The sequence below is a fragment of the Onychostoma macrolepis genome, chromosome 22 (assembly GCF_012432095.1).
Source record: "Onychostoma macrolepis isolate SWU-2019 chromosome 22, ASM1243209v1, whole genome shotgun sequence".
Taxonomy (NCBI): Eukaryota; Metazoa; Chordata; class Actinopteri; order Cypriniformes; family Cyprinidae; genus Onychostoma; species Onychostoma macrolepis.
In genome coordinates, this window is record NC_081176.1 from 32783430 (window position 1) to 32808816 (window position 25387).

Sequence of the window (25387 nt, forward strand, 5' to 3'; positions counted from 1 at the left end):
AGAAGAAAACAAACATAACCCTCGGTATTTATTCAATACAGTAACTAAATTAACGAAAAATCAAGCATCAACAGGTGTTGGCATTTCCCAAGAGCATAGCAGTAATGACTTTATGAACTACTTCACTTCCAAGATCGATACTATCAGAGATAAAATTGTATCCTTGCAGCCGTCAGCTACAGATAGCGCACTATAGATCCCCTGAGGAACAATTCCATTCATTCTCTACTGTGGGAGAGGAAGAATTGTATAAACTTGTTAAATCATCTAAACCAACAACATGTATGTTAGAAAAAAAAAAAAAAAAAAACATGTATGTTAGACCCGATTCCATCTAAACTACTAAAAGAGCTGCTTCCAGAAGTCATAGATCCTCTTTTGGCTATTATTAATTCATCATTGTCATTAGGATATGTCCCCAAAACCTTCAAATTGGCTGTTTTTAAGCCTCTCATTAAAAAACCACAACTTGACCCCAGAGATCTAGTTAATTACAGACCGATCTCAAATCTCCCTTTTCTGTCAAAGATACTAGAAAAGGTAGTATCCTCACAATTATATTCCTTCCTAGAGAAAAATGATATCTGTGAGGAATTCCAGTCAGGATTTAGATCGTATCATAGTACTGAGACTGCTCTCATTAGAGTTACAAATGACCTGCTTCTATCATCTGATCGTGGTTGTATCTCTTTATTAGTTCTACTGGATCTTAGCGCTGCGTTCGACACTATCGACCACAACATTCTTTTGAATAGACTAGAAAACTTTGTTGGCATTAGTGGAAGCGCCTTAGCATGGTTCAAATCGTACTTATCTGACCGCCATCAGTTCGTAGCAGTGAATGAAGAGGTATCATATCGATCACAAGTGCAGTATGGAGTACCTCAAGACTCAGTACTAGGGCCGTTACTTTTCACGCTTTACATGTTACCCTTGGGAGATATTATCAGGAGACATGGTGTTAGCTTTCACTGTTATGCTGATGATACTCAGCTCTATATTTCTTTGTGGCCTGGTGAAACACACCAAATTGAGAAACTAACGGAATGCATAGTCGATATAAAAAACTGGATGACGAGTAATTTTTTACTGCTAAATTCTGAAAAAACAGAGGTGTTAATTATCGGACCTAAAAACCCCACATGTAATAACTTAGAACATTATCTAACACTTGACGGCTGCTCTGTCAATTCTTCTTCATCAGTCAGGAACCTAGGTGTGCTGTTTGATAGCAATCTTTCATTTGAAAGCCATGTTTCTAGCATCTGTAAAACTGCATTTTTTCATCTCAAAAGCATATCTAAATTGCGACCAATGCTCTCAACGTCAAATGCAGAAATGTTCATTCATGCGTTTATGACCTCAAGGTTAGACTATTGTAATGCTTTATTGGGTGGTTGTTCTGCATGCTTAATCAACAAACTACAGTTAGTCCAAAATGCAGCAGCTAGAGTCCTTACTAGAACCAGGAAATATGACCATATTAGCCCGGTTCTGTCAACACTGCACTGGCTCCCTATCAAACATTGGATAGATTCTAAAATCTTGTTAATTACTTATAAAGCCCTGAATGGTTTAGCTCCTCAGTACTTGAGCGAGCTCTTATCACATTATAGTCCTCCACGTCCAATGCGTTCTCAAAACTCTGGCCGTTTGATAATACCTAGAATATCAAAATCGACTGCGGGCGGCAGAACCTATTCCTATTTAGCACCCAAACTCTGGAACAATCTACCTAACACTGTTCGGGAGGCAGACACACTCTGTCAGTTTAAATCTAGATTAAAGACCCATCTCTTTAGCCTGGCTTACACATAACACACTAATACGCTTCTATTATTCAAATCCGTTAAAGGATTGTTAGGCTGCATTAATTAGATCAACCGGAACCGGGAACACTCCCCATAACACACAATGTACTCGTTACATCGTAAGTAGAATGGCATCTACGCTAATATTTGTCTGTTTCTTTCCTATTCTGTTTCTCAGTCCGTATCCGGTCAGATGGTGGATAAGCACCAAGAGATGATGTCTACAGCCCTGATCGTCAGCGGACACCAGGACACCCAGATGACCCCCAGATGACCCCCAGAGACATATCCCCAGTGAAAAGCTCGATTGAATACAATAAAACTAAAAAAATATAACAAAATAACTAAAATATAATAAAATACCTAACTACATAATACTACTATTGTTAGAAATTGCAAAAAAATTAAAATAGAAATATAAACTTTTGAACTGCGGGTTTCGTCTGGTCAGAGGAGAACTGGCCCCCCGACTGAGCCTGGTTTCTCCCAAGGTTTTTTTTCTCCATTCTGTCACAGAGGGAATTTTGGTTCCTTGCCGCTGTCGCCTCTGGCTTGCTCAGTTGGGGAAACTTAATTTCTAGCGATTATCGGCGATTTAATTGCACAGATAATATTTAAACTAAACTGAGCTAGACAATGACATCTCTGAATTCAATAATGAAATGCCTTTAACTGAAAATTGAAAATTGAGTGTTTAATCTTATCATTATACATTACTGACACTCTATCCTCTAATTTGATACTGTTAAGTGCTTTGGCACAATCTGTATTGTTAAAAGCGCTATATAAATAAAGGTGACTTGACTTGACTTGACTATCTTATTTCATTTTTCTATATGTTCATTTAAATATTAGTTTGCTGCTTTATTGTTAATGTTGTTTATTTCTCTGAGTGTGTGCCCTCTGTGGGTGTGAAGGGAAGATGTTTAAAAGGATATGGCACCCCTGACAGGAGAGGGGTGCTGGTGCGAGAGCATACAGTCTTTCGACCGTGCGCACGGAGCTAAGATGGCACGGTGCAACAAGCCTGCAATTAGCCTTTAAGATATTTGTTTGTTGCAATTCAAGCTAATTTTGGTTTAATATACTTCAGTTATTGTTTCAACAAGTCTTTATTGTTTCAACAAGTCTTTCTGGATCTATTCATGCTACTTTGCACGTGTCAGATTATTGCATCAACACCTCCCACAGTGGCCAAGAAACAAGGGACTAAATTGGAAAGTTGAAGCTTGTTTTTACCACTACAGTCATAATATTTTGACTAAAATATGACAAGTAAATTTACACTGCAGTATATTAGCTAATTAATAAACTGACAATATTATTTAGAAGAAGTATAATAACTTGTAAAACAACAACCAGGAACAACCAATTCACGGCTCTCTTGTAAGCAGCATATATTGCTAAGAGAATGGCAGTATAATCCAAATGTGTTTATAGAGATAGTGTTTATAGAAAATGGTGAATTGTTTCATGAATTCTGTGTTAGTATTTGAGAAAAACTGTAAGACAGCTTGTTAGAAAACAAAAACATTTTGAAAATTTTTGGGACAAGATTCACAGATTTCAATGTACACTGATTATATAAAACTATACTGTCAGTACATCATAGTTAAATGAAAGTGTTCTATGCATTTATTTCTGTTCAAAAGTATGGAAATTGATTTTCATAAATAAGCTTCAAATAGTCCTATTCTGTATCCTGTGGCTCTCTCTAGTGGACAAAATTAATATCACAGCTTTTAGCCTCAGGTTATGTTATCACATAGGATTTGATATTAAAATAACCTGCATAAATAACTACCTATGAGTGTTTTTTCAATGTTTATAATTCACTTACCAAGAAATATCACCTAAAAATCAAAAGCAAATCATGTAGCCCTATTCAGCGACTAACATGGCACTTTTCTCCAAATATATTCACAGTAACCATATAAATAAAATATTAGAATATAATAAATGTTAATCAGAGCACATGTGAACTTACTGGTAATAATTAATGCATCACGGCACAGTAGACCTAACTTCTGAAAAGTAGATAATTGCCTGATTAGCAGATGTCTATTATTTCAGAGTTCAGGATTTTTATTTTACGTCATACAGCTGCTCATTACTGGAGCAGTTTTTTGTTGGCTACTCTACATGTTCATATCAATAGCCTAATTTATTGTAAAATAATTAATAAATGTTTATACATAGGCCTATTTGAATATGTTTTGTTACTGGTCTACCGCAGTTTGACACATTTTCGTCAAATGTTATCGTCTATTATCTATGTTCATGTGTTGATATCTACTGAAGTCTTATGATCACAGTCGTAGGGAGACAGATGTGTAATTCAGGTGCTGTTATCATGATCATTACCACCTTAAAGACTTCCTTGGGGCAAAATAGGAGAAAGGCAAATGATTATCAATGTATTTATTCACACGTACGTTATGCCTTAAGAATACCTTTATAATGTATTATAAAGGCCGGCTTCATAGAAAGTGTTACCAAAAATCCTTTCTTTGCTACGTCAAAATCTAACGAGTCAAATCTTACGTCTGACGCCTGAATACTGTGGGATTTTTGTCAGACGGCTGGCGAGCGAATACATGTTAGCTCTCCTGTCAGTTTGCTTACAGAGTAGAAAAAACTGCAGTTATCACACCCCATACACACACACACACACACATATTTGTTTTTGTGAATTGTGGGGACATCCCTCAGGCGTAATGGTTTTTATACTGTACAAACTGTATTTTCTATCGTCCTACACCTAAACCTACCCCTTACAGGAAACTGTGCATTTTTACTTTCTCAAAAAAACTAATTCTGTATGATTTATAAGCGTTTTGAAAAATGGGGACATGGGGAAATGTCCTCATAAGCAATGTTTCCTCATTTTTTTTCTTGCTGACCAAAACTTTTCTCTATTGGGCGGACATTTCGGGCACCTGAGCAAAAGCATTCTTCATACCTTGTACAGCGCACACACAAAAAAGTGTGTAACTTTTAACTAATGTGCTATTTATATTTGATTTGACCCTCGATGTAACTAAATGATGTACATTTTAGGTTACCTGAGAAAACATGTTTTACAGTATAATACACTGCAGTTTAAAAGTTTGGGATCAGTAAAGTTTTTTAAAGAAGTTTCTTCTGCTCATCAAGGCTGTAACAGGTTCCAAAAAATATTAAGCAGCACAACAGTTTCACTGTAAATCCGCATATAATATATAATATTGCATATAAAAAGCGACACTGATAATAAATTAACATATTAGATCAGCAACACTGATGATAAATCAGCATATTATAATGATTTCTGAAGGATCATGTGACACTGAAGAATGGAGTAATGATGCTGAAAATTCAGCTTTGATCACAGCAAGAAATTATATTTTAAAATATAGTTATTAAAATAGGAAACCAATATTAGATATTGCAATAATATTTCACAATATCACTGTTTTTATTTTATTTTATTTTTTTAATAAATACAGCCTTGATGAGCAAGAGACTCCATTAAAAAACAAGGTCAATTATTTATTAGGTTTATAATATAGGCCAAACATAATATAATATCAAAACAAACTAAAATAGCCTTAACATTGTTTACATGTCATTTTCGCCCAAGCAGCTTCTTATCAAATGCAAGTGAACTTTTCAGACATTTATATTAGCATAATTTTATATTTTAATTATTTTACAGCATTATTAAATATAGCATTATTTATTATGCCAAAAATAATTGCAAATGTTTTAAAAGTTTACTTGCATTTGATAATATGATGACATGCATCCCACAAGCTGTTAAATGTAACATTCATACACATTATAATATATTATTGATATTATTCGACTGTCTTTCATTTTATAAATAAAAATGCAATTACAACTAGATAAAAACGTTTGTCAAAGAAAACCTAGCCTGAAAGTTTAAAGCAGTTGTAAAAGCCTGAAGTTTGAACATTTAGATAGATTAGATAGATGTTGATAACATGTTTCTAGCATGATTGACATGTTTTTAGCATGATTAACCTGTTACTTAGCATGTTGCCAGCATGATTAGCAAGTGACTAACATGTTGCTAGCATGTTTCTAGCATGATTAGCATGTTGCTAGCATGACTAGCATGTCGCAAGCATGTTTATAGCATGATTAACATTTTACTAGCATGTTGTTAGCATGATTAGCATCTGACTAGCATGTCGCTAGCATGTTTATTGCATGATTAGCATTTTACTAGCATGTTTCTAGCATTATTAAGATGTTGCTAGCATGACTAGCATGTCGCAAGCATGTTACTGGCATGATTAGCAATGCTACTAGCATGTTGCTAGCAATATTTGCAAGTTACTAGCATGTCGTTAGCAAGTTTCTAACATGATTAGCATGTCGCTAGGATAGATAGATTAGAAATATTAGATGAGTTTGAATCAATTAGAAATAATACATAGAAGGGAAGCTTGATTAAGTCTAATGGGCTTCAGTTTGTTTACATTTGAATTTTGACAGTTGGAGTTTGAATAGTCTTGGCTCATCTGAACATTCCGTCAATGTAAGTCTATGGGATTTTTATGATTTTTAATCTTCATTTCTATGAAAACTGTAAGTCCGATCAGTCTGAAGAGATATAGCAGCTCGAGTCAGACCGGTCTGAAGAGCTGGGCTGAGTTTGGTGGTTCTAGCTTGAAAGCTCTAGGAGGAGATGAGCACTAAGTTTACCAGCCGTAGAGCAGCGGGCGACCAAAAAACCATACAGAACATTCCTGCTTGGTCTTGTATCATGTGTTCATTATTTATCTGTATTGTTTGGTATCATGTTTGGGAACAATCCCTGATAGCACACGTACATCTAGGAGACATCTATTTGACATCTGCATTTACATCCGCAAGACGTATTTTTTAGGGTGTTTGCTCATCTGCAATACGTCTATTGGACGTCTCTTTTTAGATGTCAAATAGACGTCTATTAGATGTCTTTAAGATGTTTATGATTTAGAATGTATGTAAAACTGACATCTGAAAGACATCTGAAAGACGTCTGTCAGACGTTTGTAGACTGCAGATGCTTTCCAGATCAAGAGATCTTTAACAGACATCTCGCAGACGTACGTGTGCTATCTGGGATGACATTAGTGAAGGGAGCAAATCGTAGTTGTGATCCGTGACTAGGTCCACGGTTCAGCATGTGTTCAGAGGATTAATTGCTAAATTTAATAGATAATAGAATATTAAAACCTAAACAGAAAACATATTGTAATAAAAGCGGTAGGGGTGAATTTATTATTCCATGTGATGGAGGCCGAGTGGAGAAGCCTGGTCAGCAGTGAATGTGATCTAAACTTGTGTTTGCTTCTTCTTGTTTTTAAATGTGTCAGATGGTATATTTTATTTTGGCAGTATATGTTTGGTACATCTACATATATATATTAAAAGTTGAAATGTTGTGTTTTGAGTTAGGTATTAACAGTGCTATGACATAATATTTATGATTTAGTGCTGTATAAATAAAACTGAATTGAATTAACCATAAATGCAGATGATGCACCTGCACAGAACACCACAGACCCAGCGGACAACTTCTCTGTATGCCGTCAATATTGATTATTATACCAACGGCATCAAAAAGTGTTACTTGCTGGTAGTCGTGACCTAAATATAGGCAACTTGTAATTGAGAAACAAAATTATTCCGATTGTTTAAATATTCAAATCTTTAATTTATTAATACATACAAATATGTAGCTCAGAGTAATAATTGATCTCTAAACATACATGTGTCTTCTGGCCTGGAGAGGTCTGTGCTGCTGTCTGAAGTGCATACAGGCATCTGTAGCTCATGGGTTTAGACAGCGAGCCTCAAAGCCTGGGAGCAGAGTCAGACACTGCACATCAAGTGTGGGGATCACATTCTCCTCTATGACCCAGTTTTGGCGGTTTTCAGATGCGGAAGTTAAATTATCTCACAAAAACAACTCCAGAAGCCTTAATAGCGTATTTTAAAGTATATTTTAAAGAAAATCTAGTTCCTACGTTATTTTTCTATACATCGACTCACTGGGGTCTCTAACCTGCAATATGCCCTTTAACCCCCTCAATCTGTATTATATTTTAGGGTTTCAAAAGATTCCCTCATGTCCAAATTCAACATGAAGGAGGTGGTCTGCTGCAGAAAGAGGCATTTGAAAAGACTGCACTGTTCTCGATCATTAGAGGTATGTATATAAAACACAACATTTACCAGAGAGCTTCTCTCTTATTTTAATACACTGAATGGTGATACACAATATATATCTCGTTTTTGTTTTTAGTAGACATCCAAGCAAAAGAGAATGACTCCGTGTCACAATTAGCGTAATTAAAGTAAAACATTGTCAAAAAAGCTTTTCTTATGCTAATTTTTTCTCTTATTTGGCAGATGCTGTGATAACAGTGTTTAAAACCTCTCTCTGCCGCTGTTTAAAAACTACTAAGTACTCAGTGGTGCTTGCCTTGATCTATCGCCCGCCCCAGCCAAACAAAGATTTTCTCATGAGTTTGCTGAGTTTCTGGGGGATATTGTTACTAGCCATGACAAAATCATAATCCTGGGAGATTTTAATATCCATGTATGCTGTGACTCTAAACCACTCTCAAAAGAGTTTCGAAGTCTCATTGACTCATTTGATTTTGATCAGTGGGTGTCTGGCCCCACTCATATTCAAGGTCATACTCTGGATTTAATTTTATCACGTGGCTTGTATTGGACATTAACATCTTAGACTCAGGCATGTCAGATCATTTGCCAATCTTATTTTCTGTACCTTCTACTGGAACTAAACATAAGCATCAACCTCGTGCATGGCTGACTCGTGTCTTTTTCGGTTGCTCTAGCAAGGATTTTACAGTTTTATATTCTGAATTACGTGCTAACCAGGACATGGACTCATGTTTAAGCAATCTAGATGCTGTTGAACATTTAAACTTTTTTAATTCTACCTGTTCTAATATTTTAGATGTTGTTGCTCCCCTTAAGAAGAAAAAGCATAAGCACGTCTCTAAGCCCTGGTTAGATGACACCACTCGTTCACTCAGACAGACCTGTAGAAGGGCTGAACGTAAGTGGAACAAAGATAGATTACAAGTTTCTTATGAAATCCTCAAGGACTCCCTCTCGGCATTTCAGCGAGCTGCTAATGCTGCTAAGCGTAAATATTTCTCTGAGTTAATTTTATGTAACAGTACTAGGCCCAAAGCCTTATTTTCAATTATTGATTCTGTTCTTAATCCCACTATTAATCATTTTCCGGAGGTATCTGATTCGCCTTGTGAGGATTTTGCGAGATCTTTTAATGATAAGGTTGTACAAATTAAATCTCTACTGACTTTGTCAGCCTATACTTCACTTGATGTTCCTTTCTGCTCTTCTACATGGTCTGTCTTTGAGCCTATCACCTTGGATTCTCTTAAAGAGGTTGTTGCATCTTTAAAACCTACAATATGCCCTCAGGATGTGATTCCCACACATTTCTTTAAGCAAGTCTTTCATGTTATCGGCCCTTATTTGTTGTCTGTCATCAGCAAATGTCTCTGTACTGGGACCGTACCCGACTGTCTTAAACATGCTTCTGTTCTGCCTCATCTTAAAAAAACTAATTTGGATTCTACGCTTTTGAGTAATTTTCGCCCTATTTCAAATTTACCTTTCCTATCAAAAATTTTAGAAAAAGTGGTCCTGAGTCAACTTTTGTCTTTTTTGAATGATAACAATATACACAAGACATTTCAGTCTGGTTTTAAAGCCTGTCTCAGTACTGAATCTGTCTTCTTAAGAGTCTTGAATGATGTATTGCTTACCACTGATACTGGGCAGTCTGTGGCCTTGATCTTGCTAGACCTTAGCTCTGCTTCTGACCTGGTTGATCACAATATTCTATCACATCTAGAAGCGTGTGTGGGCCTTCGGGGTGCAGTGCTGCAATGGTTTCGATTATATTTGACTAATAGGAGTTACTCTGTCTGCCTTTGACACCACTCTTCTTCCATTATACACTTAACTTCTGGTGTCCCTCAGGGATCCATTCTTGGCCCGGTACTGTTTAATCTCTACATGCTTACCTTTGGGTTGTCTCTTATCTAGACATGGTGTATCTTTTCATCTGTATGCTGACGACACACAAATTTATCTGCCTATAAAGCGTGACGATAAGCTTGCCTTTAAGTCTATATTAGACTGCTTAGACGAACTGAAACTTTGACTTGCTAGAAATTTCTTAAGTCTTAATGAGAGTAAGACTGAAATTATTTAGTTTGGCTCAAATGATTATAGCGTTCACGATGTTGATCTTGATAGTCTGTTGCCATACAGTACCACCTGTGTTCAGAATTTGGGGTTTTTGCTTGATAGCAGTCTTAAATTTGATAAGCAGATAAGTGCTGTGGTTAGGTCTTGTTTCTATCATCTTCGTCTTTTAGCAAAGGTTAAGCCTTTCTTGTCTGGTAAGAACTTTGAAACTGTCATGCATGCATTTGTAACATCCCGACTTGACTATTGTAACTCTTTGTACATTGGTGCCTCTCAGACATGTGTCACACGCTTACAGTTAGTACAAAATGCTGCAGCCCGGCTCCTGAAAGCGAAGCGTAAAAAAGTGAACACATTACACCGGTTCTGATTTCACTCCACTGGTTACTGTTACGTGTGGTGGAGTCCAAGGAGTGCGAGGAGGCGACGGGTACAAAAGATAGTTTCTTTAATGAAGATAAGTAACACACGAAATAAACACACATAACATTATTATCAATAACGGACAAAAACTAAGGGAGAACTGAAGGCTTTTAAAGGAACAGGAACAAAAGAGCAAACAACATAATGAAACTCAGGTGGGGACAATCAAACGATACTTAACCAATGAGGGCAGGAACTAAACCAAACAAGGAAAAAGAGGACCAGGACAGACTGACATGTAACAGTATCTCCCCCTCCCGGTAGGCGCGTCCCGCACCGTAACAGTTACAACCGGGAGGGGGGGTGGGCGCCCTGGATGCTGGAGCAGGACGGAGACCAAGATACAGAGGAGGCATCCAGGGCGGCTCAGGGGGTTCCGAGGGCCATGGCGGATCAGGGGACTCCGGCGGCTTTGGCGGATCAGGGGACTCCGGCGGCCTTGGCGGATCAGGAGGCTTGGAAGGCCTAGGCGGGTCAGGAGGTTTGGAAGGCCTAGGCGGGTCAGGAGGCTTGGAAGGCCTAGGCGGGTCAGGAGGCTTGGGCGCCCATGGAGGATCTCGGGGTTTGGGCGCCCAAGACGGAGCAGGAGACACAGGGGAATAGCCCCCCCCCAAAATTTAAAGGCTAAAATTCGGGGCTATCCATATTTGTCTGGACTTTCGGGGGCGCTAGGACAGCGCGGAGACAGGGAGGCGCCTTCGTGGCGCAGGCACTGGGGTGCACTCTTGCAGCGCGGGTTCTGGGTGGCGCTCTTGCAGCGCGGATTCTAGGGGGGGCGCTCTTGCAGCGTGGGCTCTGGGCGGCGCTCTTGCAGCGCGGATTCTAGGGGGTGCTCTTGCAGCGCGGATTCTAGGGGGCGCTCTTGCAGTGCGGAGACAGGGGGGTGCCTTCTTGGCGCAGGCACTGGGCGGCACTCTTGCAGCGCGGGCTCTGGTTTGCGCTCTTGCAGCGCGGATTCTAGGGGGCACTCTTGCAGCGCAGAGACAGGGAGGCGCCTTCTTGGCGCAGGCACAGGGGTGCGCTCTGGCAGCACGGGCTCTGGTTTGCGCTCTTGCAGCGCGCATTCTCTGGCGGCGGGTTGGCCGCATTCTCTGGCGGCGGGTTGGCCGTATTCTCTGACGGCGGGTTGGCCGCACTCTCTGGCGGCGGGTTGGCTGCATTTTTCGGCGTCGGGTTGGCCGCTCTCTCCGGTGGCGGGTTTGCTGCTCTCTCTGGCGGCGGGTTGGCCACTCTCTCAGGCAGCGGGTTGGCCACTCTCTCAGTCGGCGGGTTGGCTGCTCTCTCTGGCGGCGGGTTGGCCGCCACAGGACCTATCTGAACTACTGCATCCGCCTTCACAATCTAGATTACTTAGATCTAGGGTACTCTGATTTACTATATGTTCCTAGAACCAGACTTAAAAACAGGGGTGATCGCGCATTTGCGGTCATCGGTCCTAAGTTATGGAATAGCCTTCCAGCCTACATTAGATCCGCTCAAACTTTGTCAATTTTTAAATCTGCTTTGAAAACTTACCTTTTTTCCGTGGCTTTCAATATTCCCTGATTTTCATTGGCATTGCTATTTTTGATTCCAGCATTTCTCCTCTACTTTGTTTTAATTTTATTTTAGGTTCATAATTCAATTGTCTTTCTAGTTCTTTAATGCTTTGTGTTTGCCTGTCTTTTTTAATTGTAAAATACTTTGGTCAACACCAGTGGTTTTTTAAATGTGCTATACAAATAAACTTGTATTGTATTGTATTGTATAACCAGCTTCCCAGCAGCAACAGAGCTGAACTTGAGGAACACAGCTGGGAAGCATTTTAAACAAGAAATAAAACCAATAATTAATAACTTCCTTTAAGTTCACTGTTGGTTGTTTTATTTGTTAAAATAAGTAAACCAACAAAAGGGTTAATCTTTTTTTATGTTGTCATTTATCCAGAATGTTTTAATGTTAGGTGTGATAACATGCTCTTTTTCTTTTAAATATCTTAAGTTATTTAAAATATTTTATTTTATTCATTTTTATATTTTAATTATCTTAAGTTGTTAAAAATGTTTATTTTTCTTAATAAAAGCTGTGTATTTCATTTGTTTGGATTGCCATTTTGTTGTCTATTAGATGTATATATGAAGGCATTCTTTAGCTGTCTATTTGATGTCTAGTCTATTGTTGGGCTATGATTAGACGTCTATTAAATTTTCACTGACAGCCCAAATTCAATCTTGTTTTAGTCTAGATGTCAGGGCTGTGATTGAACGGCTATTAGACATCTTTTAAAGGCAAAATAGCTTGCTGGGACTCTCATATAACCATCCGTCGCACACATCCGTCATGTTTGTAGTTTTTTAATACTTATTATCCGTGTCTGTAGTTCTGAACTAAATACTTTGTTAAAGCGCAATGGATTGTGGGCAATGTTAGCCGTTAGAGGTGCACGGATCCACACTTCAAAAATCTGCCTGAAATAGTAGACCATCCAGGGATGCAATCGCTTGCTGGGTATTTTCAAAAAACGTGTGAATTCTTATCTAGTTATCTAAACATCGCTATGAACAGTTTGCACAATACAGCTGTGTGTGACTGTAAATGTCTCTGAGTTTTGTTATCGTTCTGTGCTCATCCTCCTCTATTTCCAGCACTTAATCAAGCCACTCTTCTTTAATACATGAGGACGTGACGCTGGCTCTCGATTTGAGCTGTTTATTCAGCAAACATTGAAGTATTCGGTTTCTACAGCGACTCATTCTCTTTCTATGAAACCTGTAAACCGCATTCACCGGTTCTAACTCTAAAGCAGCACCAGCTCTATAGCGGTTTGACTGAGCATTGCAATTCTTTCGCTTTTTCTAGAATTCAATCAAATGACTTTCCCAATTCACTTTTGCGTGTGCGCGGCCACACACACACACTCAAAGAAACATTTGTTTTATTCTAATACAGTATTTGTATTTATATCAGAGAGTCACAACCCTGTTCCTGGAGACACCTCAACTTTACACAGTTTGGATGAATCTCTCTTATCAAACACACTTGATTCAACACTTCAGGTCATTAGTAGAGCGCTCTGTGATGTTAGCTGAGTGTCAAATAAAGACCTCAAAATATACAGAAACAGTGTAGAGAAACACAGGCCTACTGTACACAATAAAGTCAATAAAACAAAGACAGTGTAAAATACTCACTCAATCTTTCTAGATGCTTTGATCACTGGCAGCAGCCTCAGGAGACACTCTTCTGATCGATCATATTTCCTCAGTTTAAACTCATCCAGCTCTTCTTCTGAGTTCAGCAGCACAAACACCAGAGCCGACCACTGAGCAGCAGACAGAGAGACTCCAGAGAGACGACGGACACCTGTTCTGCTCAGGTATGTTTGTACCTCGTGCTCCAGTGAACGATCATTCAGTTCATTCAGACAGTGGAACAGATTGATGGATTTCTCTGGAGAGGGATTCTCTCTGATCTTCTGTTTGATGTATTCAGCTGTTTCCTGATTGATCTGAGCGCTGCTTACTGTCTTTCTCAGGAGGCCTTGTAAGAGAGTCTGATTAGACTCTAGTGAGAGACCTAGAAGGAACCGGAGGAAAAGGTCCCAGTGTCCGTTCTCACTCTGTAAGGCCTTGTCCACTTCTCTCTTCAGTAAACTGGTCATTGGTGACCTGAACTCAAGTCCTGTGTTTTGTTCAGAAAAGGACAGCAGCTTGAATAAAGCAGCAAGAAACTCCTGAATACTCAGATGAACAAAGCTGTACACCTTCCCCAGCTGCAGTCCAAACTCCTCTCTGAAGATCTGGGTACAAACTTCTGAGTACACGGACACTTCTCTGACATCAATGCCGCTCTCTTTCAGGTCCTCCTCATAGAAGATCAGGTTCCCTTTTTCCAGCTGTTCAAAAGCCAGTTTTCCTAGAGACAGAATAGTCTTTCTAACCTGACGAAGATTGATTTGATATTTCCCATCATACTTCTGTGTCTTCAGTTTGGTCTGAAAGATCAGGAAGTGTGTGAACATCTGTGTGAGAGTCTTGGGGATCTCTGCACTCTCTGCTTTACCCATCATCCTCTCCAGAACAGCGGCTGAAATCCAGCAGAAGACTGGGATGTGACACATGATGAACAGACTTCTTGATGATCGGATGTGTGTGACGATCCTATCAGCCAGACTCTGATCATTTATTCTCTTCCTGAAATATTCCCCCTTCTGAGGGTCGTTGAATCCTCGTACCTCTGTGACCTGGTGGACACACTCAGGAGGGATCTGATTGGCTGCTGCTGGTCGAGAGGTGATCCAGAGGAGAGCAGAAGGAAGTAGCTTCCCCTTGATGAGGTTGGTCAGCAGCACATCCACTGAGGCTGATTCTGTTACATCAGACAAGCGCCGATTGTTTTGGAAATCTAGACGTAGTCGACACTCATCCAGACCATCAAATATGAACATGACTTTGTTCTCATCATAATCTGCTGATTTAAATTCTTTGGTTTCTGTGTGAAGGTGGTTTAGAAGTTGCTTAAGACTGAGATTTTTCTGTATCAGGTTCAGCTCCCTGAAAGGAAGTGGAAATATGAAATGAACGTCCTGATTGGCTTTTCCTTCAGCCCAGTCCAGAATGAACTTCTGCACAGAGACTGTTTTTCCAATTCCAGCGACTCCTTTAGTCAGCACAGTTCTGATGGGTTTGTCTCGTCCAGGTGAGGGTTTAAATATGTCGTTGCAGTTGATTGGTGTCTCCTGTGTCTCTGGTCTCCTGGACACTGTCTCAATCTGTCTCAGCTCATGTTCATTATTGACCTCTCCACTGCCTCCCTCTGTGATGTAGAGCTCTGTGTAGATCTCATTCAGACGTGTTGAGTCTCCATGATTGGACATTCCTTCACTGATTCTCTGATATTTATCCTGTAGTCTGGATCTGAGTTTTTGTTGATACACAGGCATCAGTTCTGAGCAAAGGAAATAATTGTTGTTATTGGCAGAGCAATATTTTAGAAATGTATTTTTAGGTTTGATATGTTAAATATTAGATTGTGTCGTGAGATTCAGGAACATTAGTGACTGAAGACAGAAGATTCATAATAAAAACACAGGCTATAATCTGCTGATCAGAGCTCTTACTGGTCTGTAGTGTGTTAGCGAGGTCTGTCTGGTTCATCTTCCTCAGGATCAACAGTGTGATCTTCAGAAGCCCCTCTCTGACTCTGTTATGACCCTCGTCATCATAATGGTCTCTTTCAGAGCATTCTGGGTAATCTGGACTCAGTAGTCTTTTCAAACTTTTCAGCTCACTCTTCATCACAGAGATGATTTTGTGCTCAAGCTCCTGAAATCATAGTGAATATTCAAACAATAAACCTCCATTCAGTCACAGAGAAAGTGAACCAAAGGATCAACACACAAGTCAATAGTGATTTATTTGGGTAACACTTTATTTTGATAGTCCACTTTAGGCATTCTACTAACAGTAAGTAACTTGCAACTACATGTCAACTAGCAGTCATTAGAGTATTAGTAGACTGTCTGTTTAATATCTTCAAACACTTTATTTTGATGGGTTCACAACATACAACATATTGACTATGAGAAACTTTGCAAGTGTCAACTTATTCTACTAAACCTAAACTTACCCTACTGAGAGTTAGTAGACATGTAGTTGACACGTAGTTACAAAGTTACTTATAGTTAGTAGAATGTCTAAAGTGGACTATCGAAATAAAGTGTAACTTTTTTTTGTAGTTTAGTCAAAGGCCTGAATACTAAACATCACTGAACTATATCACACCTGTTAATAACCTCCATTGTTTGTTCAAACATCAGCGTCTACAGATACTGAGGTTAAAAGAGGGAGTTTGACTGGATTGGCTGTTTGCTAGATTGATGTTCATCTTTGTGCAGCAGTCAGGTTACATATGGATTCAGCTTCTCTACTTTAGTGATTATTGAACAGATTTATACTGGCCTACAAATTATCTGACGTGTGAAGGAAAGTAAATGTGACTATTACAGAGAGGATTTCTCCATTTCTTAATATTTTTTTATTGTGCTGGGATGGACACACACACACACACACAGACAAAACCAACCTTGAAAATGGAGTCTAAGTTCTTCTTTGCTGATTGTGATTCTGGTCCTTCATGTTTTTGACTGTAGTTAAACAAATATTGAATATTTTTGTAAATATGTATTAATGTATTTAATACAGATCAGTAAATGAATGAATATCTTATATATATGTGTATATATATATATATATATATATATATATATATATATATATATATATATTTCTTATACTGTAAACAACACCTCCGATCAGCAGATGATTCTCCCGAGCTGAATTTAATTGGAGGATGCATTGACGCGTCACTCTTCATGGACACACAGCTGGGTTTAGGAGATTCATTCTCACACAGTCTGAAACACAACAGCAATACAAACTTGTAGCATTTGGACCAATCAGACACATAATTTTGCATTTGATTTAACGGTCCCACTTTATATTAGGTGGCCTTTACTACTGTGTACTTACATTTAAATTAATCATTTGATACAATGCAATTATTGTGTACATACATGTTTTTACATTGTACTTATATTTAAAAAAATACCTATATGTAATTACATCTGTAATTAATTTCTTTTATTACATTTATAATTACACTGTTGACCCATCCCTTACACCTTAACCCACCCTTAAACCTACCCATACCACCAAACCTGTCCCTAACCTTACCCATATCCCACCTCAATAGCAGCAATAGTGTTTTGCAATACAATATGATCACAATAAGTACATTGTACTTATTTTTTGACGTAAGTACATAGTAGTTAAGGCCACCTAATATAAAGTGTGTCCAATTTAACAAATCAGTTAGTTATTAGATTAACAAATAGTCACAGACCCCTCACCCAATACACATACCAGTAGGACTGTCAAGGACTTCAGGCCCCCGGTCCCATGGCAACCCATCAGATAACACTAGTTTTATTGCTCAAAGGAATGCAAATGCAGAGCATCTCACTACCTCTGTCCTATAGGAAAAACATTATGCCATAAAAATGGACTCTTCTCTAATTCATTCATAGAAAAACCTTTCTTTGAATGAACACACATATCATTCAGGTCACTGTGTATATTATTACTGTTCTTGTATATGTTTTTGTGTATTATATACTGTTTTATGCATGCTTATGATAGATCACTAGTTAATATCACTCTAACTGTAACATGTCTGGTCTCTATCAATTCGTCTTCGGATGATCTAATTGAGAGTGAATATTACATGTTGATACCTATGCAACATATTAGTGTCCTAAGAATCTTTAATAGTTTGTATAACAACTTCCAATCCAGCCCCAGTATTTCCAAACTCCCGCTTGGAAATTCAGCCTTTCTCATTGGTCAAGCCTATCATGAGAGGTGTGACTCTTCGCAGACCTTGGAGGGCTCACGCACAGTTCCGCCTATGCACGCTCTTCTGAAAAAGCTCTTCTGCTTCTGCTGTATGTTTGTTTGTTTGTTTGTTTGTTTAGATTAGTTATGTGTGTTAGCGTTTAGTTAATAAAAGTTGTGTGCACAAATTACATGAGTTTCTGGTTCTGCCTTGCAAGTTAATGTCCCTTTACGATTTTCGATCCTTACTACATGCTCTAATACATTAATACTTAAGAAAGTATTTTCTGTGGCCATGAAAATATCCTTTCTTAGAGTTGATATGAACTTACACTGAATGGTCGCTGGACGAACAGATCAGTTGATAGCAATTTAATTCTACTACAGTTATTACTGTCAGCCGATATACATAATTGTAATTGTAATTATTTATATACAATTCCCTTTTAAGCTAATTTGCTACAAACTGTTTCTGAAAATCTCACACTGCTCTGACAGAAACGCCTTTACTGTTTCAACCTCCCTTTAATGTTCATCTCTTTCACTTGAGTACTGAACAATGGCAATGGGTGTTACGGATCAACCAGGCTCTGTCACCAGCCAGTCACAGCGCACCCCCTCACCCGAGTTATAATCAGCCACACCTGCACATCATCTGATCACCAATCAACACTGGCATATAAGCACACACCTCACAACACCTCATTGTCTGGTCTCGTTCATACGAAGTAGACTCCTTATGCTATCACAGCGTCTTACCTGCTACTTACCTCTTTGTGTACTTACCTCCAGTGTTCTCTCCAGCCTTGTGTCTCCGGTGTACCCCAGTCTGTCTGCTCCAGTGATCTGCTCCCGAAGTCTGTTACTCTGTGTGTGTGAGGTGTGTGCTCTGGTCCGGATTCCAAGCGTTCCTATCAAGATAAAGATCTCCTATCAACTTATCATCAGCAGTTACCTGGTCAACTGGATATAATACTCACCCCCTTCAGTCCATATTGCTTTGCTCAATCTGAAATAAACCTTTGTGATCAATCTGATTCCTGGTTCAAGTCTTCTGTAACAATGGGGAGGTTGTTGAACTTTTAAATATGCATTTCATATTTATTTCCTACACGATTAATTTATGTTTCTCATCTAAACATATTTTAATCATGTACCATGTATTTATTCTGTAAGGATGTTCAATCGTATAGAATTAGTCACGTTGAAGCTAAATAAAGTAGTTATGTGTTCTTCAGAAGCCCCGCCCCTTTGTGAAGGAAACCGATTCGCGCCCATCGCCATTTTGTCTCTCGCTGTGGATGGGATCTGAGCTCTACATGGAGGTAATTAAAACATGAAACTAAAATTCTATTTAGAGTAGCCATTCAGCATTTGAATGTGCACATTTTCATTTAGGTTTTATGTAGATTAAATTTTGCGACAGTATGAGAATCTGAACCGGACCTTATCATTGTCGGCCGTTGCCAAGGTCCGTTGTCTGTAATCAGTCTTTGTTGACATAACTGGTTCTCATTATATTCAAGTTTACATTTCTCAGGATACAGATATTATTAAATTATTGATATTTCCAAAGTAGTACTGAATCTATTATTTATTTTATTTTTTTTACTGTGCATTCTCCAGGCTGCAGATGAAGCCCTTATCCCAGGATGTATTGAGCAGACAATGCCCACGAAGGACCAGGGGACATCAGGATTGTCAATAAGGGCCAGATAGTCTTACAGTTATTTAGATAACTTGGCATTAGCTACTGTGAAATTCAACTGCCCACTTAACTGATGAAAGGGATAGTTCACCCAAAAATGAAAATCCTGGTATCATTTACTCACCTTCAAGTTGTTCCAAACCTGTATAAATTTCTTTGTTCTGCTGAACACAAAGGAAGGTATTTTGAAGAATGCTTATAACCGAACAGTTTTGGGGCAGCATTGACTTCCATAGTATTTTTTCCTACTATATGGATATCAATGCTGCCTCAAAGCTGTTTGGCCTCATATCTTCCTTCGTATTCAGCAGAAAGTCTTTCTTAAAAAATTTAGAAATGTATTTTAATTTTATTTTAGTTATGCTGTCATTGTTCTTATTGTGTAACAATGTATTACAATTATTTTTTGGGGGGAGGGGGGTGAAGTATTATTATATCATGCGTCTTTGTATATTTGTAATCAATTTTTGACATAAATCAATTTTTGCTTATTGCCTTACTGCTTTTAACCTCTTAAGACCCGAGAAAAAAAGTTTTTTCCATGTCTTTACATTGTTTAGAGCATTAAAAATGTAAAATTAATGTAAAAAAAAATTTTAAAAAAAGAAGATATTTCATTCATAAGTTAGTACTCAGTAGAGGACATCGGGACTCATATTCTTAAAAAGAAAAAAAATTAAAATACATGAATGAAAATGCATAGGCAAAAACAATTGATTTCTTAAAATCACCAATACATTTTTAGTTTTCAAGAATTTTTTTTTTTTTTTTTTTTACCAAACTTTGTATAAAGATGATTCTCAACTGTGTTATAACAGAATGATTCGATATACCATTTTTCTTTCTGCAAAATGTGTGTAACATGGCCATAAACAGGTTTTCTCATTATATACAATGTATCTATAAACTAAATCTAATTTGCATATTAATGTATTTTTGGGGCAACGTAATGAAAAAAGAAGTGTAATAATGGGAGTAATAATTGACACGATTTTCAAAATAATATATAATATTTCAATATTGAAATATAATTTCATATAAATATAATTGAAATAAAAATTAATTTTGTTATGTCTCCCAAAATGCGTAATAAACATGCTTTTAGTCCTGGTGTCCTCATATGAAGACATGTATGAAATCAATGTCCTGTTTCGTAACAGAAAGTCATATTTTGATTTGAAATCCCATAACATTTTCCTGAGATGTTGATTTATGAAACACAATTTAAAAATTAGATTTAAATGATAATTACAAAATATTATCATATTTCCATAGGAGTGTCACTAAATTAATTTCAGACATTTTTGAAGATTTTATTAAGCTTGCTAAAACGCTTTTATTTATTTCAAAAGAGCAGCTTATAGTTGACCAAAGCTTTTTTGATCTGTTATTAATTTTTATCTGGTTTTATCATAGATTTTATCATAGTTTTGTTTAATTTATTGAATCACCACTGCATATAGTGGATAAAGCTTTCATTTAAACAAAAATCATGTAAAATCAACGTGAGGTACCGTGACATAAAAAATAAAAAAAACAACATAAAAAAATCATGTTCATTTGACAAACGTAAGTTAGGTAACATAAACGGAGATAAATTATGTTGAGAGAACATATATGTGCAACCGATGTACATATTTTTTTATGTTAATCCAACAGATTTCTTTTTTTTTTTTTAGTGAGGAGTGTTGTGACTTGAGAGTTAAAAGATTAAAGTATTATTTTTCAAATAAAAGGAATCTGCCCCATGTGCCCTTTTCATTCATACATTGATTACAGAATAAAATAGAGCGATACACACATATAGATACAGACAGACACAGAAACATCCAGCAGCAACAGAGACACTGCTGACAATAACACACCTCACCTACAGTATATATGACACTCATAATATCTCACCTGGACTCAACAGAAGAGTCTTCCTCTCTGCAGAGATCTGAAGGATGTTTCCTCACAGACACATCGATGTGTTCAGGTAAACCTGATTCAAAACGCTGAATCAGACTATAAATGAAAATACTATTATAGTATGCATTTATTGTTTCTGAACATTAAAAATGTGAAATATTTCAAGTTTTCTCACCTCTTGACTGTCTTTATCTGTGTGTGATGTTCTTCAGAGAGATTCATTCTGGAGGCCATGGTTTCATCTAAAAGCAGATACAGATATTGATCCTCAGAGTGAGTTATGAATCATCTCAGTAATAATTTTCCCAAATCCAGCTCTGTCTCAACAGTCAGTCCTCAGTAATGACCTGCACACATGAAAAACAGTTTCATCCTGACATTATTTACACAGAATCTAATTATTCACAAACTGCATAATAAACTCAGACAAGCACTGTGTTAAAATAAAAGTAAAGCTGGAATCTGATGATTTACAGACTCTGTGTTTTATCTCCTAATGTCATTTAAACTACTTTCAAAATATCTGATACTGCTTATTGTTGTACTTCACTTTAAACCAGTCAGGATTGATTTTGGCTATTAAAGATAATTGTAAAATCGTGATACTCACTGTGTTTTTCTCTCTTAATGTAGTTTACTTCCTCATATTACAAAACCGTTCTGTGTATCACTGAGCAACACCCTTAGCAACCGCCCTTAGCAACATAAACATATAGGCCTATTAGTTCTTATTTGAAGAAAACAATAAGAGCTAACAGGCTAAAATGTTTCAAGTAAATTTTGATTTACTAGGCGGTATGACATTAGATGAGTGGTTTGATGAACAATTTGGAAATACTTCTGAAAAAATTAATAAATAATGTCTGTGAGTGGACATAAGTGTGAAAGCTCACTAAAGAGCTACTGGAGGCCAAACTTAAGAAAAGAAAGCGCTGGAGCGACATCCTTTCTGCAACAGAAAACACTGAGCCTCAACCAAAGAGAAAAGCTTCGAATATCACCACGGAGCCGCTTGAAATGAGACAATTTCTTAATGCGTGCACAATAAACAGAAATGTTCAAATAAATGCAAAATAAGCACCAATAATAATAATAATAAAAAAAAAAAAGTTATCTCTTGCTAGGCAGCATTCGAAATTAATAACATGTCATTAAAGATTTCATTAATTTATTTTAATTAAATAATTTCATTAAATATGTTAATAAAATAATTATTAAATATGTGCATGTGTGTTTTATGTTGTTGTAACCATTTTAGAAATAAACTATTTACAACCATAAACAGCTTTGCAATAAGGTTTATTTAGGCTAAGCGCAGCGAGAAAAGGCAATACATGGGAAAAGGACATTTCCTCGTGCTGAGAAATAAGCAGCTGTATTTGTGTAAATTGTCACATATTGTTATAACAATGATGATGGTGATGATTATGATACAAAGTATCCTGCTATAAATAATGAATACAGCGCATGAGAGCTGTTCCTAGCCTGTTTTTATTTGAGCTCCGTGAAATGACGCACATATCATTCTGTTGCGTTTAGAGACTACTTTTTACAGCGGAAGGCAGTTAATGATTTTACATTGTACATGAAATGATGAAAACATTAATATATTTTTTTGATTTTAATATTTTTATTGTGTGGTAACCTTTTTATAAAAGCGGTTTTATACTCCGCTTCGCGTCGTGCCTAACGCCCTTCAACCCGTTCTCAATCTGCGTATAAATAACACGGCTTTACACTTTGCAATGGCGTATAATGCACACGCCAAATGCCAATTTTGCGTGCATATGACACGCCAGTCCTCCCCATTAATTTCGGTGGAGAGCAGATGCGTCCAAATACCACGCAGCATCTTCAGCGGCAGTGACGTCACCAGCAAGGCTTCACCTGATGCGCGTGCACCTTCAAACAGGTAAGGGCAACAATCTTTTCCTTATTAATGAGATCATTATTTTAATTATTTCTGTGTTTCTGTGTTGCATGGCATGTGCTATGGAAGCGTATGCGTTCAAATGAGTTGTTAGTGGAACAGTGCTGCTCAGTTAGCACAGCTGGTAACCTGCCATTGACATTAGCCGAAGCTAACTTCCATATAGACCTGTTGCCTTTTGAAATAAATAAATAAAACCGTTTTCAATCATGTTGTGACATGGGTCTTCAGCTTTTACACGTGGCTGAGGAAAGCACTACAAATCAGCCAACCCAGTATCGCGTGATAATTGTAACCATGCAAAAAGTCCACACATTTACCATATTTTTACCATAGTAACTGTTTCTCTACCATGTCATGTGTAGCCAATTTACCATGCTTCTCCCACCGTGACAGTAGTTTTACTGTGGTATTTGTAGGTATGGTAACCACAACACTTTTGGTGATTTTACCATAGTAACTGTGTTTACTGTCTACTCTTTGCATTTAAAGAACAGTAACACAGTTTCTACCATGTTTTTACTGCATATGTGTAGTCAAAGCACAGTAACACAACACTTAAAATGGTTTTACCACAGTAGCCGTAGTTTTACTGTGGTATTTGTAGTTAAAGCAGTAATTGTACTGAAGTAAATGTAATTGCAGTTATGTCAGATCACATACTCCAGCAGCTCTTTTCAGAAGTCATCTCTTGTGAAGTCATCTCTTCCTATTTTTCCGAACTGTAATCCATAATTCATTTACACATAGTTTTTGCTCTCTCTCTCTCTCTTTCTGTGCAGCGTGACATTTTTAAATCTCATAATCTCATATTTTTTAACTATTCTTTCAGAAAGCTGCTAGAATTAACAGGGAACTCAATGCTGATCTTGAAGAAGCTGCCCAGGAGGCTGAACAAGCCCTTCAGTGATTCAACTCTTCACAGTAATGTTGAACACATTCAGCTATAACTGATTTGCTTTAATGAATGCATCCTTATTTTATGTGTTAATAATAACTTTCCTTACAGTCCTTCCTCTCAAATATTTTGGTCACAGATTATATTTTGCACATTGTCTCAACATGTATATATTTTTCGAATTTGTTTCAGCTGAAAGGGAAGACCAAAGGAAGGCCTGTCCTGGGATGTGATTTTGGCCGTATTGTGCGTTTATGGAGAAGACCCAAAGCCGCAAAGTCACATGGTACGTCTGTGTTGGTCTGAGCAGCTTGACAGAACTGTACTGCAGATAGATTTTGCACAGTATTTGATTTTTCTTAAACTTTGCTTATCACACTTATCCCACGGCCCCATCAGAAAGACCCCCAACAAAGTGTCATGTCGAAGTAGTAATAATTCATACAATTTAACAAGTCAGCAAATTCATACAATATTGAACAAGCGTACTCGTACAAAATTCTACCACTTTTACTCCTACTTCTGTCATTGGCCATTGCCTCAACTTTCATGCAAATTGTGCTCATAGTAAGTAGTCAGAGAGTTTATATCATAAAGATTATATTAAGTTAATTGTATTCTTTATTAATCTTTACAAATTGGCGCAGTCTCTTCCCGTTCTAACAGTACATGATATCTGTCCACTCAGAGCCTTTCTTTCCATGTTGATTTTTATTGAACGCATCTGTCTAAGAAGCAAGAGTCTGGAAATGCTGTTTTAACTTGTCACGTGACAAATCAGATCTTCAGTTAATTTGGCCAAATCAGATCAATTAAAGCTGTTCACACCAAGAGCAAGAAATATAATAACTATTTTAACTATTTATTTTTCACATCAACAGATGATAACATTCTGTTTATTATAAGTGCGAACTGCAGTTATGTTGTCTGCCATTTAAATGCTCAAGCTCTTTAAAGTCTGGTGGATTTTGATTGGCTGTCAATGTTTTGATTGTTCATCATCTGGGAAAATTTGTTCTGAAAGAGATTCCAATGATATTGTTTCTCTGTGTTGTTAAA

At 37.5% G+C, this 25387-nt stretch overlaps 1 protein-coding gene, 1 long non-coding RNA gene and 1 pseudogene across 10 annotated transcripts in view; 1 reads left to right on the forward strand and 2 right to left on the reverse strand.

The window, feature by feature from the left end:
* The window catches only part of LOC131529976 (NACHT, LRR and PYD domains-containing protein 3-like), a 540773-nt pseudogene that overhangs the window by 389058 nt on the left and 126328 nt on the right, over window positions 1-25387 (forward strand).
* The window catches only part of LOC131529978 (NACHT, LRR and PYD domains-containing protein 12-like), a 256130-nt gene that overhangs the window by 201636 nt on the left and 29107 nt on the right, over window positions 1-25387 (reverse strand). Inside the window, exons 1-5 of one of the 9 annotated variants that reach the window (XM_058760022.1) lie at window positions 17398-17830; window positions 16795-16902; window positions 16572-16632; window positions 15607-15811; window positions 13679-15434 (exon numbers count right to left, since the gene is read on the reverse strand). The exons of 7 other annotated variants lie outside the window; for them this stretch is intronic. In XM_058760022.1, coding sequence (XP_058616005.1) covers window positions 13679-15434; window positions 15607-15811; window positions 16572-16632; window positions 16795-16902; window positions 17398-17408 — 2141 coding nt within the window. In that variant the 5' untranslated portion in view covers window positions 17409-17830. Of the gene's footprint in view, window positions 1-13678; window positions 15435-15606; window positions 15812-16571; window positions 16633-16794; window positions 16903-17397; window positions 17831-25387 lie in introns of those variants that run through there. One more of the 9 variants, XM_058760024.1, reaches the window with a different exon arrangement.
* Window positions 17883-22175, reverse strand: LOC131530001 (uncharacterized). Its single transcript, XR_009268279.1, has 4 exons — window positions 22111-22175; window positions 21676-21847; window positions 21492-21596; window positions 17883-18792 (listed from the first exon to the last, which is right to left on the reverse strand). It is a non-coding gene; the product is annotated as an uncharacterized LOC131530001 (long non-coding RNA).